General features: G+C 39.6%; 1 protein-coding gene across 2 annotated transcripts; it reads left to right on the top strand.

The window, feature by feature from the left end:
* Positions 1–1090: 1090 nt before the first annotated feature.
* Positions 1091–18932, top strand: CCNK (cyclin K). 2 transcript variants are annotated; one of them, XM_059819728.1, is made up of 11 exons: positions 1091–1148; positions 2845–3109; positions 4177–4258; positions 4863–4994; positions 5830–5935; positions 6077–6134; positions 8201–8370; positions 10028–10317; positions 14202–14235; positions 15338–15412; positions 17604–18932. In XM_059819728.1, exons 2-11 carry the CDS (start codon positions 2913–2915, stop codon positions 18224–18226), a joined length of 1767 nt encoding a protein of 588 aa, XP_059675711.1. In that variant the 5' UTR covers positions 1091–1148; positions 2845–2912; the 3' UTR covers positions 18227–18932. The 2 variants fall into 2 exon arrangements, with proteins under 2 accessions (XP_059675711.1, XP_059675710.1); XM_059819727.1 differs by having other exon boundaries at positions 1091–1176.
* The last annotated feature ends 689 nt before the right edge of the window (positions 18933–19621 follow it).

Raw genomic sequence — 19621 nt, 5'->3', positions numbered from 1 at the left:
ACGAGACCGACCCACCCACGACGGAGCCGGCGGTGGGCCGCGGAGTGCACGCCAACCGCCCCCGGCGAGTCGATGCGAGAGAGAAACGCCGCGGCGAGTGGCGGCCGGAGCTCCGGCCTCCAGCCCCCCCCGCCAGCGGGACGGAGGCTGCAGCTCTCCGGGGGCGAGAGGCGGGGGGGGGAGGGCGGACGGCGCCCCGCACGCGGAGGGGCGTGGCGCGTGGGCACCGCGCGCGTGGGGTAACGGTCGCCCGGTCCGCCGCGGCCGCCAGACGGGGGAGGAGGCCGGGGCCGACGCCACGGGGGGGAAGGAGGGGGCGGCGAGGCCTGGCCCCGCAGAGCGCGCCGCGGGGTGGTGGGGGAGGGGGTGCCCGGAAAGAGTAGCGCCTCCCGCGCGAAGGGAGGCGGCGGGGCCAGCCGCGGCGGGGCGAGGCCCCCGGGAGGGCTGAGGGGAAGGGCCCGGGCCCCGCCGGGGCTGAGGGGCCTGGCCGAGGGGCAACCGGCTCAGGCGGGAGAGGGGGCCTCGGGCAAGGCCTCGCCTTACCTCCCACGCGGCGGCAGCTCCTGCCTCGCCTGCTAGGAGCGGCGCGGAGCCCGAGCCCCTCACGCCGGACGCCGCTGCCCACGGGTGGGGAGGCGGCGGCCGAGCTCGCCCCAGCCCCACACTCCCGGCCCGGCCCCGCCCCTCGCCCCACCATTGGCCCAAACGCGTCCAGCCGGAAGGCCCCGCCCCCTCCGGGACCTGTGGCGGCCAATCCCCAGCGACTACCCCTTCGCCTCCGCCACTGGTCTTAAAAAAGGGCATGGCCGCTCCCCCATTGGCTGAGATTTAACCCATGCTTTCAGCTTCCTACTGGCTTCTACGGCTTGCAATCTTCTCCCTCCGGCTTTCTGATTGGTCTGCTCCAAGACTACGGGAGCACGTCGCCCGCCGGCTTCTCGCGCTTAGCAGCTGCTGAAGGAGACGGGATTGGCTGGGGTGTGGGGGCTGCCGCTTCTCATTGGCCGCTAGGCAGCAGGGGCTCCGTCCTCGCGCGCTATGCCCTTGTGACGCCAACGTGACGATGCAGTGAGCAGCCTGGCCTGGTTGCCAAGATGGCGGCGCGCAGGGTGCGGAGGCTGCGCTGTCGTTAGAGGCTCCGCGCTCCGGTGGGGTTTCCTCTCCCGCGCGTGGCCTGTGAGTGCGCCGCGCCTGCGTGGGGCCGCGGGGTGCCGGCGGCCGGGGCCGCCCGCCCTCTCGGGCCGCCCGCTGGCCAGAGCCGGGGCCTGGGGCAGAGGCGAAGGGAACGGGGAGGCCGGGACGGGGAGCGAGCGCCTCCCCGGGCACTGGGAGCCTCGTCTGCGGTGGGCGGGTGGGCCGGGTCTGGGAGGAGCTGAACACCCCCCGCTGGTTTGGGGGCTGTAGGGGACGGAGTTGGGCTCTCGCTCGGCTGGTTCGTGTAAGGTAGGACGTAAAAAAGCCGGGGTCGAGGTCCTGAAATCTTCTGTGTGTTAATGGGGTGTGTAAAAAGGCAGAAGAAAAACTTTCATTATTCCTTTCGCTCTTCACGGTTCGGATTGGGGTGCTTGAGGTGGTGGTTCGTTTGGGATGTTTTCGGGTTGATGGGTTTTATTCCTGATTTTGTATTCGCAAATGCTTTCGCTACTTGTAGAAACAGGTCTCGTCGCTTCGGGCGATTTTAGTGTTAATTGGGTTTTAAACTGTTCGGAGCGTTAGGAAGCAAAATAACTTGTAAAGGAGAAGAACCGTAACAGTTGTAAAAAATAACGCTTCCTTGGTAAATATGATGGGAATGTGCGGTCGTGGCACGGCGCTCTTTTGTTGGTTCTGGAAGTAGTTTTAAGTAGCCGTTTACTTATGTGTGACAGAGTTTGGATTGGTCTGTGGCCGGTACCATTAGTTGTGAAGGTTTTTCCAAAACCAACATGGAACAAAGACGGTTTCCTTTATTTTGAAAAAAAGAAACTTTCTGAAGTTGAGCGAGAAGCTGATTGTAGGCATCGTCTTTCTGGAGGTTCATGTGATCTTTCTTCTGTTTTCAGAAGGGAAACATTTGGAAAATCAACAGTTTAATTTAGAGTTTTAAGTTTGGGTCTTTCTCTGACTGTTTTGTTTAGAGTAAATATAACGTATCATATGTTAATCGCTCTTTGTTTTGTGAACCTTTGCATGTGACTGCAGTAATTTGTGCATAGTATCTGTAGTTTATTGAATTACAGTAAGAGTGGGTTTGTGCCTGAAAGAAGTAAAGGCAGCAAGACAGTCTTCATTCTGTCTTTAAATTGACTGATGTTCAGCCATGCCTCATAACTCAAACACCAGAAAGTTGCTTGCAGAGCTTTGTGATGTAAATATACATACGAGAAGTGCTGGTAAACGCAGGAAAGTAGCACACTCTTTGAGTGTAATCAGCTGCCTTGTTTTGGGGACAATTTTAGACACCACCTTACCCTGCAGACTCACATCGGTTGTCTTGATCTGTATCTGTATCCCCTCTCCTCAGCTTTTCAAATCTTGCTGCTGCCATCACTGAATTGTTTTTCCTTATTTTGTGGACAAAGTTGGTGGAAGTTATTCTGCTAAGAAGTAGCAGATATTGTTGATAATGCATTCTTGAAGTTTCTTTATTAAACAGGTAATAGCAAAGATAACCTATGTCTATTTCTTTCAATTGAATTTGCAGTGTATGGGAAGGATAAGGGCAAGGTTAAATATTACTTGTCTTTGAGTGTAGAAAAAGCCCCTTCCAACAGGCAAGGTTAAACACTATTCCTCTTTACTCATCTTTGAGCAAGGGGGGAAAGTCCCCTCTATTTTTAAAGAAATCTTTTTCTTTTCTTAAAGGTTCTGAAGCGACTCTGAAGACTTCCTTTTTGAAAACTTAAAAAGCAAGAACAATTCTGTTTTAATAAATGAAGGAGAATAAAGAAAATTCCAGCCCTTCTGTAAACTTGGCAAACCTGGACCATACAAAGCCATGTTGGTACTGGGATAAGAAAGACTTGGCACATACACCGTCGCAGCTAGAAGGGCTTGATCCAGCTACTGAGGCACGATACCGCAGGGAGGGGGCCAGATTCATATTCGATGTGGGAACACGTTTAGGGCTGTATCCTTTCAACTCATGTTGGTATGAAATGTCTTTATGAATGGGGATTTTCAGAATAAAATGTGCAAGAAATGGCGTTATGTGCTTAGTTAGCTGTTCAAATGTTTCTTGGTTAGGAATCAAAAATCTTTTTGAGTTTACTTGCCTTTTGATGTAATGTGTTTCTACATCGTTTTTATCCATTCATTGGATAAAAAGGTTTCAACTGAACCATTTTGGCAGTAGAGAAGTGAGGTGATACATACTTGCCAATTAAGGAATTGAGGATAACTTTTGGCCGTTACGAAACTCAGTCTCTTACTACGTGAATCTACATAACTTTTCACATTTTGAATTTTGCATTCATTTTTCTATGTATTTTGCCTCTAAAGCTTCTAACCTCTGTCTCCCCACTCTTGGGGTTGGGGTTTTTTTTGGGTTTTTTTGGGGTTTTTTTGGTTTAGGTTGGCGTTTACAACTTTGTATGTATTAGTAAGTTCTCCTTACTGTCCCATTCTCTCATAGGCTGCCACTTAAACTTTTTGCTTCCTATATTCCTATGCTTCTTTTAATCTCCTCAGTTCTTTGTTTAATAAAACCTGGTGAAGATGAAATTTTACCCTTCTCCTTAAAGGGAAGACTAGGGAGCATGTTCAGATTTTATTTGCATTTGTACGTGTGAATAGTTAGTAACTTTCCTCCACACCAACACTTTAATGTGAAGTGATAATTGTTCTGTTCCTTAGGTACCTACTGCTGGTTTTGCACTTCTCTGAAGTGGATATGGTTTAACACGAGGATGACCTTGCGTGGATCCTCCTATAAACATGATCAGGACTTTGCACGCTTCTGATAAATCCTTTAGGTATCAACTGCATCTGGGCAGAATCATAGCATTTACACAGCCTTAAGGGGTTTTGTGGCTTTTTTTTCTAAAGTTCCTGTTTTACTTGCAGTGTTTTTTAACTGTCACTGAATGGACAATTACTTGAGGTACTTGATACAGCAGAATGTATCTTTTCCTTTATGCACGTATGGTTTTAAATTCATTTTATGCCCTGTTTGAAAGTCCTTATTCTGCATCACAGACATTATGATACTCTAGCAACTGGAATAATTTACTTCCATCGGTTTTATATGTTTCATTCCTTCAAACAATTCCCAAGATATGTAAGTATTTACAATATTGATGACTTAATACAGTAATTGCACTAGGCATGGACTATTTGAAATGGTGATGAGTCACTTGGGTACTAATGTTGGCCACCACTCTAAATGATGAAAACCAAGCATTTTATCTTTCAATCATTACAGCTTAAAATAAAGTGTTCTTGCTTGTTTACACATTTCTATTTATGCTTAGAAATATATTTATATTGATACTGCAGTTATGTCTTGCTGATACTGTTCTTTAGAAAGAGTAACAGCTATAGTTCTGGCACTCCTGTTTTGGCTAAAAGAAAAAAAAAGAAGTGTAATACCATTTTAAAACTGTTTGACAGACAGTGCTGAACCAGGACAAATTCTGCTTTGGGTTTCTGATCTTGAAATAAAGTTGTATAAAATGGACAGTCCTCCAAATTCTGCATTTTTCTTTTGAAAAAGTAGAAGTTTAAATTAACACTGTAATAAAATTAGAAATTAATATGCTTATTAAGTCTTTCCTGGGAAACTTCTACAGAACTGTTAATGGAAACTGACAATGCTTTTACAATGCTATACTGTATTGCCAGTCTACATGCAGACAACTTTCTGAAAGCACTTTCTTTTTTAGGTGACAGGAGCCTGCTGTCTCTTCCTAGCAGGAAAAGTTGAAGAAACACCTAAGAAATGTAAAGATATAATTAAAACTGCTCGTAGCCTGCTAAATGATGTACAGTTTGGACAGTTTGGAGATGACCCAAAGGTAAAAATACTCATGTTGAAATTGATTTCATCCTACTGTACTCCAGCAAAGTGACATACGTTCATTAGAGCACTGGCTGATTTTCAGTTGTTCTAAATTAAATTATATGTTCAGCATGCGTTTATGGCTCTTTTGGGTAATGTGACAGGTAACTATGAAAATAACTGTTGCTAATACAAGTAGCCTTTGGAGCTTACTGGGATAATTGTTTGTATAAAAAGTTTACATTTGATTTCATGTAAATTCTGATGTTATTTTGCAAATTAACCGGAATTACTCCAATTTACTTTAAAGCTAGAAATGTCATCAAGACATAAATCGTATTTGACAGTCTTGATGTCATTTTAGGAAGCAATTAATAGCAAATCTTAAGTCAAGTAAGAGAAGTACATCTCAAAGGTATTGAGAAGTTTCCTGTTAAGAATATTTGAATTAGTAAAACTATGCTTCTCTCAAAATTTGCTTGTTATAAATAGCAGAAGGATCTGAAACTTGGGAGAGAAGTGTGGTGAGGGCTTACCTTTTTGTTGTGATTTTATATATTTGGCACTTTCATGCTGTGTCTGGTTCAGTTCTTTCCTCCATGGAGGAAAAGGAATTTTAAACACCACGTCCCCTTTCCTGACTCAAATAAATGTGAAGAAAAAGTATCTGCGTTTAAAATAATGTTTTAAGCTGGAGAGATTTCTGGTCTCCTTGGAGACAAACCCTAACCAAGCAAAAACAGACAAACATGTTTGCCTGGAGATGCTGTGTAGTCATGCTTGATACCAGCATAAAATATTTGTGAGTAAAAGAAGGACTAATATTGTGGTTACCTTGTAACATTCTCTAGGAAGAAGTCATGGTCCTTGAAAGAATCTTACTACAAACAATAAAGTTTGATTTGCAAGTGGAACATCCATACCAATTTCTTCTCAAGTATGCCAAACAACTCAAAGGTAAAATATTACAGGGTGAGCAAGTAATGCCTGTTATTCATTTTCAGAGCTTAATTTACATTAGCAGTGCAAGAATATTCTATTCCAAACTTTTTGTACTTCCTAATTTTATTTCTTACAAGTTTTCTGATTGTTTTTCAGGAGACAAAAATAAAATTCAAAAACTGGTTCAAATGGCATGGACATTTGTCAATGACAGGTAAGATACTTCTAGGAGATCTTTTTAAACTGAAATGGTTACTGTTGCTTATTTTATTCTGGGATTAGATATTTCTTTAACAAAGGTTTGTTACATGTTTTCTGCTTGTTATATGTTTTCCTGATCATCTTCATGAGTTTTTCTTTCCATCATTACCATGATAGTACCATTGAGCAGTGAATCTAGGATGAGTATAGAAGTAGACCATTAAGACCTTTGCAATTTTATGGTAATGATTTAGTGCTGCATTAAAAAAAAGTTACTGTTTGAAAGGGCCAAACCAAATCATAGATCTCCAGGATAAAAGCTGGCTTCTTGCCTAATCTGAGATACGTGGCCCATTCTGAGAAAAGAAGTCACTTCCCAATTCCGTCATGTTGGTCAATTTTTTTTTTAAAAGCTATATTTTGCTGATAGTAAACTAGCCATTAAATTCAGCAAGGAATACAGTTTTTAGCGCTAGATTTACAATTTCTTGAATAATTGATTTGCAGTACAATGATCACATCAATTAACAGGAGCGTGTGTAGAAGCACTAAAGTCTCCAAATTAATTTGATCAAAAGGTTGCTTAGTGTATTTAGCTGTCAAGAGATGTTTACTTCAGTTGCTGTCCATTTTGCAGGTGATGATCTTACAGGTGGAACAAAAATACAGCTTGACTGTCACTGTTAAATTTGTCAGGGAAAACTTCTGTATCCATCAAACTTTGGACACTACTGTACTTGGAATTAGATGGTGTTTAATAATTCAAGAGATGTAATAATTAAAGAAAATGCACTTCAGGAAAGCATTAGTATGAAGTTGGAGTGATTGTTTCAAATAATACATATCTCTGCTCTGGAGAGGCTGTCTTGTGCTTAGTTAATAGGCACCATATTAGAATTGTACTTGTTTTCTAGGATTCTGGGAAAGTAATTCTGTACGTTGCACTACAGGCCTTTAGAATAGGGGGTTCTGTTCTCATGCAGCTGCAATACACCCCCCAAATAAATGTCATGAAAGTAATAATAAGAAATCAGTGTTTTAAGAGCTAGTTTTTGTGTCTTTTTTACTGTTTACCGCTGACCTGATTCTGCCAGCGTTTAAGTATCCCATTGGCCTCTAGTTACATGTAGCCCACTGGAGAGAAAACAGATTTAAACCACTGTCTAGGCTACTGTTTTGATGTGTTTTAGGACATAATAATGAATTCATCAGTGAATTCGCAGAAACTTAGCTGGCTAGCTGGATCTAAAATTCTTTAAGCAGATCCTATGTTACAGAATCCATGGAGGAAAAAGAAAATAGGGAAAAGAAAAAAAGAGAAACCCAAATTTTCTAATTTAAAATTAATATCAGGAAACAGTAACTTTGATTATGGCAGGAACTTACTCAGTTAATATCAGTAATACCAATAATAACAGTTATTTTAGCATTAGCTTTAACAAAGGCTATTGAAGAGATAACCTTTTACAGTTTTTACAGCTTGATCTAAAACTTGTATCATGCTTGACAAGTTGTTCTACAAGTTCATGGTGGCTGTTCTTTGAGGTTTGTTTTAGTACTTGCTTAGATTTAATTGAAAAACATTTGGAAACTCTAAAATCCAAATGTGGGCATCATTCCTGAACCAGTATAATGCAGTGACAGCACACTTGGTGTAGCAAAGAACATGAACGCTATATTTGATTAACACTACAGGTGAGACAAGAGTGGAATGTAGCTGCCCATACTTGGAATTTAATGCTGTCTTTTCCCTCTTCTCCCACATCCATATAGTGTTAGGTTTTCTATTTTTAAACTCCAAACTTGATGTTCCTACGTGGTATATTGCTTCTGTAGGTGTATGCCCTCTGTATTACCTGTGTAAAATTACCTTGTTTCATGATAGCAGTAGTGCAGAAACAGTTTAGTTTTGTAAACTCTTTTGTTTAACAAAGCTCTTAATTAGAATTGTCTGAGATGTTGAAGTGTGGTGGGATTTTATACCCTGTTAATTACAGCAGTTGTACATTAAAGTGTTGTACTTTGACAATCAGAATTATCTTCAGGGTTGTGTTTTGGTTTCATTTTTTTATATTCCAGTCTCTGCACAACACTGTCGCTGCAGTGGGAACCCGAGATCATAGCAGTTGCAGTTATGTACTTAGCAGGCCGTTTGTGTAAGTTTGAAATACAGGAATGGACATCAAAACCAATGTACAGACGATGGTGGGAGCAATTTGTCCAAGATGTTCCCGTTGATGTTCTGGAAGGTATGAAAAACATTTGCTGCAAACAGAGGAGTATTTCCTTTAACTGTGTGATCTAGGTCATTGATAAATGCAAATTGCTTTCTGTCTGGGTTTTAGTCAAAATAATCATGCAGAGTATGTAACTCAGGACATATGTGCTATGCCTTAACCAGCTTTTTAATTAAACTGATAAGACTGGCTTAGTCTGGAAGCATCTTTAGTTATCATGATTACTCTTCTGGTCAATATTTGCTTTACAGAATCACAGAATCACTAAGGTTGGAAAAGACTTGTAAGATCATCAAGTCCATAACACAGCTAATTAGCTGCTAAGTTGTCATGGTGTGTGTTTTCTTTTTGTTTTTTTTTAATGATTCCCTTCCCCCCGTTTTACATAAGCATCTCTACAAACACTGGAACTGATGGAGCCTGGTTTTCAGTGGTTTTCTCATTGGTGGTTGACCTCTTTAACCAAATCATGGTAGGGTTGCAATCACATTTTATGGTGTACCATGACTGAGGAACATACTATGGGGGATGAATTCTGATGTGTGTGGGGGTGAATTCTGATAGGGGATGAGTTATGGATCTTTTTCATCAATACAGATATGTTAATACAATTCCCTTTGTGTGTATATATTGTTCACATTTACCTGCTGTTTGTCCTCTTGAGAGAACCCCAGGAAGTTCATAAACTAAAGCAGGACCTCTCTTGACTCTTGTTAAGTAAGTTGTGGTTATGTCGCCACTAATTTGTCTTTAATAAAAGTTTTTACTAACTTACCTAGTACAAATGTCAGACTAGGCATACTTCTAGTTCCATAAATTGCTTTAGAAACCTTCTTTAAAAATCAATGCTTGTTACAATCTGGCGTTTGGTTCTAAGGAATTTTTAAATGAAACAGTATATGTTACTGTTCAGGTGGTTTAGCCTTCATTGCTCTTAGAAATTTCTAAGTTCTGGCAATTTCTTAAATGGTTACTTGCCCTGTTTGTGTCATGGCTTTTTTCAGAGTTGCTTCAGTTTCAGATCTCTGCTGAATCCCTGCCAAAGAGGGTATCAGAATGGGAGTCTCTCCAGTTTCTGCTACTGCCTCAGTGAATGCTCATTGAAAGAACTCATTTAGCTTTTCTAGAAAGGTTTCCTTTTCCTTGAGTACTGCTCTTGCACCTGGTTATCAGTTGGTCCTATATGTTTTCTGACAGACCTTTAGCTCCTAACATGTTGGAAGAAGAATTTAGTACTAGTCCTTCACTTAATTTCCTGATACTTTTTTGACTGGCTTAACTAGATGTATATGTTTTAACATATAACCTTCCTTCACTCACTTTCTTACTATATTACTATTCCGTTGTTACACTGTTACCTGGCTCTCCAAGCACACAATAATAACATACAGTATACTAATACCAAGACGCTTTGTTCTTCTTCTGGTAGGTGTGCATATACGTCTGCATATTGTTTAGCATAGGCAAAAGAAACTCAGAAATGCAAGTATAAATTGAAAAAGTTAGTTTTTAAAAAATCAAATCTGTGGTCATTATAACAATGAGTAATGTTTACAATTACTTTTTCTGAAGTTAGTGCCCAGTAAAAAGCTTAGTTGATTATTGTGTATGAAATGTACACTTGTACATTACGGGTGTATAATCTTTTGGATAATTTTTTTTTTTAAAGACATCTGTCATCAGATCCTGGATCTATACTCACAGGGAAAACAGCAAATGCCTCATCATACTCCTCACCAGTTGCAGCAGCCACCATCTCTTCAATCTACACCCCAAGCACCCACGGTACAGCAAGCACAGCAGTCCCAGGGTTCAGAGCAATCACAGACTCAGCAGCAAAAAGAGTCGCAACAGTCAGCACAACAACAGCAGCAGCAGCAGCAGCAGCAAACACAAGCACAGCAATCTAAAAAGCCCTCTCCCCAGTCAAGTCCTCCTAGACAGATTAAAAGACCAGCAGTAAGTTTAACTTTGAACTTTAACTTGCATTTTATTTTCAGGGTGATCTGATGTCCCTTTGATTTAAAGGCTTCAATGTGCAGCAGACTTGTGTTTTCTTCAAGAATGAGCCTGATGATTAATTCTGTATGGTAGTCTTCTGTCAGTTACATGGCAAGTATGTTAGTGTAGAACAGCCTTTACAGTTTTGGCATACCCCATTCTCATTCCACTAGAGGCAAAAACTGTGGAGAGACTTTTAAATCAGCATGAGCTATTAAGGTTCTATCTCTCTTTGTGATTCTGTGCTGTCAAATTTTGTTGTTTTCACTATTAAGCGGGCTTGATTTAGGGAAGATCTCTTGTGCCATACCTGAATGTAGACATGTGCACAATGCTGATGAGGCATTATTTGACTTTCTGGTCTTTGATTACAAATTTAAGAGAATGGTAGCTTCTCAAAGTATGTCAAAATTCTTAGAAGTCGTCTTTCAAGGTAATCTACTAACAGTAGAAACCTATAAATGCATCATTCATTAAAGTCTTGCTTTGTGTCTCACCTTGTATTATCACCTCATCGTTGAAAATAAGAAAGTACATTGGCAGTTGGATAATATTACAAGTACTCTGCTTTTCTTCAGTCATCAAGTCCAAATGAAGCTTTTAGACCTTAGTCTATACTTCTTGTGGGTTTTTTCACTTCTAAGTTATATACTAAAAAAAAAAAGTGCTAAAGCGTTACCCAAATCTTGCATGTACTTAGTAAGACGACTGTTTTCAGAAGTAAAGTCTTTGGAACAAGTCCATTTAGGAAGTAGATTTTGTACAGCTTTTATAGCTTTTGCTCTAAATTGTAATTAATGTATGACCAAACTAGAGAACAGACATCAAGGGCAAAAAAAAAAGCCCAGACAAAACCAAAAACCCAGGAAGAAGCAACAAATGGAAGAGTGCAACATCTTCGTGATAGCAGCCTCCCAAGAAAGAGAAGGCGGCAACTCTCTAAAACCTTGGTCTTGTAATTACAAGATATGGCCTACTCCTAGAGGAAAAAAATCTGTGCTGAAATTTATAGTTCTTGCACTGAATTTTAGAGACCTTCAGGATAGAAAGCTGATAAAATGTGTTAATTAGCTTGAAAATTGTGAGAGCTCTTTATAGGTAGCATGTATTTCTTCTCATACTTTTTCTACCATCAGCACGAACTCAGCTTGGATTGTCAGCTTGGTACTCTTTTTTTATTTTTCTTCAACAAAAATGCCTGGGACAGCTTGGCACACCAGAAACTGTAAATAACAATTTGGATTTTTCTGCGTGTGTCCGTCTGATTGTAAGTTGTTATGAATGTTTGTTCATTCATTGAAAGGCTCTACCTTTACAGTACTACAGATTTCACCCCATCCCATGTGTTAATGAACTACCTCATGGAAAAAAGTGGTGCCTTTTGCATGAATAGTATCTGTTGTTCTTTAACAATCACCTCTGGTCAAGCCCTTGGATCAACTTACCTTCTCTTGAAATTAAAGAGTTTGAGGTCCACCCCCTACTAATTAAGGAAGTGAATAGTACAGATAAAAAGGTAACTCCTAGTACACTGTAGGCATCCAGAACAAATGTAAAGCAAAGGGTGACTCACAGGAGTTGTTTTGTAGGAGAACAGCACAAACAGCATGAATCTGAAAAAAGTAAATGTGATGATCTGAAATCATTCTTGCTCCAGAAAGCAGTCTAGGAGAACAAGATGTGTAGTGTTTGAAAGATTTACTTGGCGCTTCTAAAATGTTCTTCAGTGAGATGTGCCATAAACCTTACTTAAAATGTTTGCCTCCTTCTATAAATAGGGCTTTGCATGACTTCTCCCTTGGTTTGTACAGAACATAAATACACTTTGTTCCTGGAGGACAGATTTTCCATTTACATGAACTCTTTTAACTCCATTACTTTCTACTGAGCCAAGATACTTTCAAGCAGCTGAGGCATTGGCCCATGACTTAGACCCATACCAGATGTCTAAAGCATCTGCACGTCCTTTGCATCTCTGGTGGTGAAGAGCACTTAAATGTTCAGTTGACTTCACTAAAAATATACTGGTGAATCATTAGATGTAAATAGTGTATTTAGTCTGATTAAACTAAAAATTATTAGTGGCAGCAATTTTAATGCACATAGAAACAGCACTAAAAGAACAGTTCCATTGTGCTATGGATTGAGCTTATTGTGAAAGTATTAAATAACAATCAGCATGCTAATAAATTGGTAATGTTGGCTGTGGGATGTCATGACTGGGGCAATACAAATGACAGTGCAGAAGGACTTAAAAAAAGCTCATCTGTATTTTAGCAGCTGCCATTATTAGAGAAGTGGTTTAAATTCTTACAGGCTCTGGTTTTGTTGCTTCTTGATTTTTTTTTTTTTTCTTTAGCATAAATACAGTTTATACTGATGTTTGATTTTCTGTCACACGAGCTATTTGGCTCTAGTTGCTTCTTCTGTTCTAATGGTATACCTCAATGACATTATTTTCTGAACGTTGCTCCATGTTGACAAATGCACAATAACCAAATTGCTTGCTACTTGAAGTGATCAACTGAGTTCACAGAATGAGTCATTTTTGAAAATGTTGCGAGTAGTGGAGACTTGCTTCTGTTTGAAAGCTCAGGGAGATCTGATGTTTACATTCAGTTTTACAGACGAGGAATTTAGTGCTAGAAAATCGAGAAAAGACTGCCCAAGTAAAATGGAGGCAATAGATGAGTCTGTGAGAGTCACAAAGAAAAGTATATATGCTTGGAATGGGAGGATAAAGATTGTCCTTAAAAGGTAAGAAAGCAGCAGAAGGTGGCTGAAGATGAATTCAAATGTTTATCAAAGGAATCTAAGAATGAGGTAGCCTCAAGCAGGCCTTGGCTACCTTTGTATTAGACAGGAGAAACCTTGAGAATACCCATCAGAATTAAGGAGAATTCATTGTTCAGATTGGAGTGAAATGCGAGTCTACTCCTGCTGCAGAAAGTAAAGTGATGGGAACCGAGCAACAGTTGGTGAAGGTAAAGCCACTAGCGCTAAATATTCTGTTTTTCTCAAAGATCATCAACTAGCCATGTCAGTTGGACTAAGTAAGCTGGAAAGATTTTTCTTACTCCCTTGCCTGTGATTCTTTAAAAAAAAAAAAAAAAAAACACAACAAAACAAAAAAACCCAAAAACTTGGGATTGGAAGGATGATGTGAGGTTTTGTGGATTTTGCTCAGGGTGCATAAATTTTTTTCTGTCGTAACATCTGACTTTTATACAATGCTTTCCATCTGAAGGCTTCTGAAATGTTTTACACTGAGCAATGCTTTCACTGCCCTCCTGTCCCAGTAAATAAAGCATAAAGGCCTGAAGTGATTTTGGCAAAGGTTGAATGACAGGTCAAAGCAGAATCACGAACAGAGGCCAAGTTTCTTGCTTTCAGCTTAGTGAGCAGTGTACGAGACCGTGACGTATGTGCAGTGGATGATAAATAAATTAAACGGGATGTAATACTCAACAGTGAGAACAGCGGGAAACGCTGTATGTAAAATAGCTGCTATTTTTTCAGTCTTTTCATTCTGCCAGTTAGCCGGGCTTTCCCGATGTGATTTGACTTTGTTCAGTGTTTGTATTGCATCTATCTAAAGAGATTGAACATTATTAACCTCTTAATAAAAGTATAGGAACAAATAAAGGGTTTGTCCTACCTTCTTTTAGGGAAGGGAGGAGGAAACTGGTTCTGAGTTGGAAACTGGTTCTGGTTTAGTCAGATCTATATGAAAGCTCTTCAGCAGGTTGTAAGTTATTTCCTATTTTGCTCGCTTGTTACTGTTTTAAAATGCTTTGTATTTTGCAGTGGTCTTACTTCCATCCTTTTTTTATTTTAAACAGGCTGTATCTCCAAAAGAAGAAACAAAGCCATCAGGTAAATGTTAATATTCAATTCATATTGCTTTCATTTTACCAGAAAAATAAACCAGAGTAAGTTTTAACCAGAACAAGTCATTTGCTGACATGGGCTTAGTTTGTTTGCTTACAGGCTCGGCAGTTCTGAACTATTCTGATCCTAATAATATGCCTTTAAATATATACTTTAACTATTTTTAAAATATTCCTAACTGCAAAAACATGAAAAACTGTGGCCCAAGAGTCCCTTAATACAATCTATTCAGTAGAAGTCTTGCTAAACTACTCAACTCTCAACTTAGAACTCAATGCATCGTTTGGAGTAGTTCTTCAGCAAGCTGTGGGACCTTGAAGTGACTGAAGGCACCATGTCTTTAAATAGTTGCACTAATAGTAAGTCTGTTGGTAATCAGTGAGATTTGCGATCGGTTGTTGGCACGGCTGCCAGTAAAACGCATTTTGTATCAATATATATAGTCTAGCTTAAGAAATGCTTTACTGCAGTGATCACATCTAGTTCTTTTCGTTGGTTTGGGGTTGGTTGTGTTTTGGTTTTTGTGTTTTCGTTTTTGTCTTCATTCTGCTGATTTGGAACAGTGTATTTTAGGATAGCCAGGATGTGATTCTGTCATCTTTTCCTAAGTAAGTTTGGCATTTCTCCCTCTCTGGCTCTGCAGATAGAATCCAGAGAGCTGTCTATTCTCTCTCCTCTCCCATTTTGTTTGTTTTCTAGACACATGTTCCCCTTGCAGAGCATAGTTCAGCTTCTCCTGAGATTTGTTTTAACTATTTACAAGTTACAGTTTTCTGATAGAAAATGTACGTGTGTTTATCTGCATGTTCATAGTGTTATTGGGACAATTTGTCTCTAGTTATACAATACATAGCTTGAATTTGTAGGCATGTGTTCTTTTGGAAGAGATGTGTGATACTTGATGCCACTTTATACAAAGGTCTTGATTTTAATTTTCTTTGCTAAACATACATAGTACATAGTATTTCCACTGTACTTTTGCATAGTAGTGTAGTATGATATGATAATCACTAGTGTGAGACTAGAGATGGACTTTGGAAAATACTGCAGAGCAATAGCCAATTAGGAACTTCCAAATGTTTTTTAGAACCACCACCACCATCTAAAATTCCTAAAATTGAAACTTCACATCCACCAATACCTCCTGCACATCCACCTCCAGGTAAGCTTTTATTTTCTAAAACACATTTACTCTTGCAGTTAATTGCTTTGCTTTTCATTCAGATGGTGGTAGCAGTGTGGGGGAAGGGGTCGTTGCCTTGATTAATCAGTTTGGCAAGTAACAGCATTAGGTAGATAAGCTCCAAAAGGGATTTCATCTTAGTAGCACAGGTTTTTCGAGACAGAAGCAAAAAAGTTATGATGGAAACAAGACTATACTGGGTGGACAAAGGCAAAACAAAGCTGTGACTTAAAGGACTGGAAGACTAAAACTAATTGTCACTGGCAGGTAAAAAGGGACTTAAGTTCTCAAAAGGATAGCAGATGCCATATTGTATTACTAGAGTAGCTTCCAACTAACCTGTAGAAGTCCTCCATGTTACATCTTTAGCATAGAAATTCTGCAGGTGTGTAACTTCTAAACAGTAAGGGGCATACTTTCTTTGCGGTGTCCTAAAAGAGGATTTTCATCTGCCAGAGAACTTTAACACTGCACACATGCCTTATGTTTGCAAAATAAACTACTGTTGTAAAAATGTGCTTCCAGTGCCTTGATGCATTAGCTGTCCTTCCAGTGACCCGTAAATATGACATAAATATTTTATAGATCATGGTCCATAATGTAACTGTAAGATGACAGCTTCTAACAGGGAATTACAAGAGAGAAAAACAGTGCTGTGAAATGTAGTAGGACCATTTTTTCCTGTTTGTTAAAATCTAATTAAGAATGAAGGGGTTCTTCTAAATATGTTCATTATTCCTTCAGCTGTTAAATCCTGAATGCACGTCTTGTGTCCAGAATGATTCTGAAAATGAGCAAATGGGGAAATTATTGTCTGCTATAATTCAGGAGCTAGAAGTCAATGGAATCATAGGTACCACAGCTAGCATACCCACCTTGCATGATCTAATTATGTAGATGTCCTAGGGGACCATTTTGCTGTTTAAAATTACGACTGCTTAGATAAGGTAAATCCTATTTAGACAGGTAAAGAATTTGTTTCCCTTGTTATCAAACAAAATTTTCCTTTTAGAATTTGTTTATACAAGCAAATCATTGTATAAGCACTGAAACATTTTAAACCATCTTTAGAGGCCAGCTTTTGTCTTCTGGGGCTCTGAGGAAAAGTCGGGGAAAACTAAGAATGTTTATTGACCAAATGAACAGAAGTACTAGAAGGTGGATTTTTATCTCAAATTCTGTTTAGCATTGTCAGTTTCGTTGTTGGATGCCACTGGAAATGACTGCCCTATATCTGCTTTTAAGTAACTTTCCTTGCTGAACAATGTTTTGGATGTTTATATATACAAGCAAGATGGATGTTAAGATGCCCCAAACTCTTTTTTTGTTGGCTATTTTAATACTGACTGTATGACCATACAGAGTTGTTGCCATTAGGTCAGTCTTCGTATTGTGGTGTTCCTTACTTTATAATGTCTGCATTAAGAAGAAGAAAAAAAAAAAAAAGGAAGATTCTTATTTAAAAAGAAGACAGTTTAAAGCGTGTTATTCCCAGAAATGGTGTAAAATTCTGACCTTTTTATGAACTTGCCCAGACTGCCAGGTACTGAGTTCCTTGAAACTAAACAGTAAAACAAAGCTCATCAGATTTCACGTCCCAGGCAATCTGTCGCACTTTCTTTCTTACCCTCCGGTTTTCTTTTTTCTTTCATTTGGTAAACAGGTTTAGAACTGAGTGTTAAAGACTTGAGACTTCGACCTGTATTCTCAAATAATATTTCCCAACATGGGAGGCAAGTGAAGTGCAGAGGGTAATCCCAGGCCACCTCCTGGAGTATAAAAGAGGTAGAAGGGAGGCCTGGACTAAAGAAGATTGAAGCACTGATCAAAAGATTTTTGGTATCTTGGGACCCATGACTTTTTAAATCTGCTGGTTGTGATTTGGTCCATCCAGTCTGCTCATTTCTGCTGATTGTAGAACAATATATAAATTATAAGAATGGAAGATGTATTTAACTTTTAGAATGGGAAAAGCTGAACTTGGAGCTTTGTTATGCAGCTTAGTTATTTTCTAGTGATAAAAGAAGGTCTGACTGGATACTATATGTCATTCAGAGACTTAGAGAATTGAGTCCTCTTTTGAGATGTTAACTGGAAGAAAAAAATAAAGTATTCAGAAGCTGTTATTGCCACTATCCTTCAAAAAAATAAGTGAAATTTTCTTTTCCAGAGCGCAAGCCTCCTTTGACAACTGCAGTTTCAATGGGAGAAGCAGAGCAATCTACTACTGTGGACTCAGTAGATATGCCAAAGGTCCAGATTCCTCCCCCTGCTCATCCTGCCCCAGTACATCAACCTCCACCTCTGCCGCATCGTCCCCCACCCCCACCCCCCACCAGTTATATTACAGGGATGTCTACTACAAATTCTTATATGTCAGGGGAGGGTTATCAAAGTCTTCAGTCAATGATGAAAACAGAAGGACCAACTTACGGAGCTTTACCACCGGCCTATGGACCACCAACTCATCTACCATATCATCCTCATGTCTATCCTCCCAATCCGCCACCACCAGTTCCACCTCCACCCCCGACTTCATTCCCCCCACCCAATATTCCACCTCCTACTCCTGGATATCCTCCTCCACCTACATACAACCCCAATTTCCCACCTCCAAGACTTCCTCCAACTCATGCAGTACCACCTCATCCACCTCCAGGGCTGGGAATGCCACCAGCTAGTTACCCCCCGCCTACTGTTCCCCCAGGTGGACAGCCACCTGTACCACCTCCAATTCCACCACCTGGTATGCCACCTGTAGCAGGACTTGGACGTGCTACATGGATGAGATAGCATGAGGTAATTTGCACGATATCCCTTTATGTTGACTAGGCAGGAGTAGCTAGCCAAAACCTACTTTGTAAAGATGAAGAGGAGGGTAATTTGTGTAATTTAGATGAAGAAATGAGGCAGTGAAATGAAAATTTAGCTGATCTGTTTGCAGTATTGTTTATGGTGAGTTATATAGGCTTCTAGATTTTAATCAGCTTTGCAGTATCTATTCTAACCTTATACATTTGACTTAAGTTTGAATTGTCTTGAGTTATTCCAGCACTGGATTACTTTGTACTAGCAAAACCAGCCATATTGGCTCAACTATATCAGTAAGAAGAAAATTTCCTTCTAGAAATCAGTGCCTATTTTTGAGTATCAAAATAGCCAGATACAATGAAATTTGATCTATAGTAAGAAACTTCATTTTTAGTGATAATTAAAACAACACGATGTCAAGCATAAAAGCTACTTTATTTAAGAGAGATTCTGAATGCTAGCTGACTGGAATCATTTTGAGGTGTTTGCCTTGTTGATCTTTTTTTTTTTTTTGGAATGTACTGGTATCTTAAAGTATTGTATGTTTACACCTATTTGCAAATTCCTGTACATAATATATATATTTTCTAAGTGTGAAAGTCTGAATGTAACAACCTGCTGTGATGTACATCCTGGTTATAAATGGGACTACTTTGTTCACATCTACGCAAATAAAATTGGTTCTGGATTTAGTGTATTTCCAGGTTTTTCATATTAGTTCAGAATTCATAACTGTGGTACTTAATGCAAGATATTTCAGCAGTGGTCTCCCAAATCTTATTCATCAGATTATTTAAAAAGAATGTGTTTTATTTTATTCAACTAGAAGTATACACTATCACAATCAATCTCTTACTTCATTTTTACTAAAATATTTCAAATGAATGTTTTACACACATTATCAAAAAAATCTGTACTATTACTTTCCCTCCCAAAAAAGCCAGAGTGGTTCAATAATAGGTAAAAACGCGTGCTAAGGTCTAAAGATTTTTGCTATATACACAACAGCAGGTGCTAACTTTTCCAGTTCTTTGTAAATCATATACAGAAAATATAGCAGGGCTGTAAGATCACAGGTTTAACAGAAATCAAACTTTAAACTGATTTCTAAAGCAGCACAAATAGACCTTCCCCACATTATGAAAAATATACAATTTTATCACTTTACAGTCATGCACTTTGAAAAAGATCAGTAGTACTCTTCCCCCACAGTTTCTAAAAAGATAAAAGGTCACTTTAACACTGATTTCTTTTAATATCTAATATTTGGATAAAAATGTGCCATTCTCAAACAAGGTTGTGCTCAGCAGTCTTATCAAGGTGCAAAGAGCCAACTGAAGCTGGTACACTGTAGCATTTCAGAAACTTTTATGGAAA

The sequence above is a fragment of the Gavia stellata genome, chromosome 7, assembly GCF_030936135.1.
Source record: "Gavia stellata isolate bGavSte3 chromosome 7, bGavSte3.hap2, whole genome shotgun sequence".
NCBI lineage: Eukaryota > Metazoa > Chordata > Aves > Gaviiformes > Gaviidae > Gavia > Gavia stellata.
This window is presented reverse-complemented; position numbering and strand designations above follow the sequence as displayed.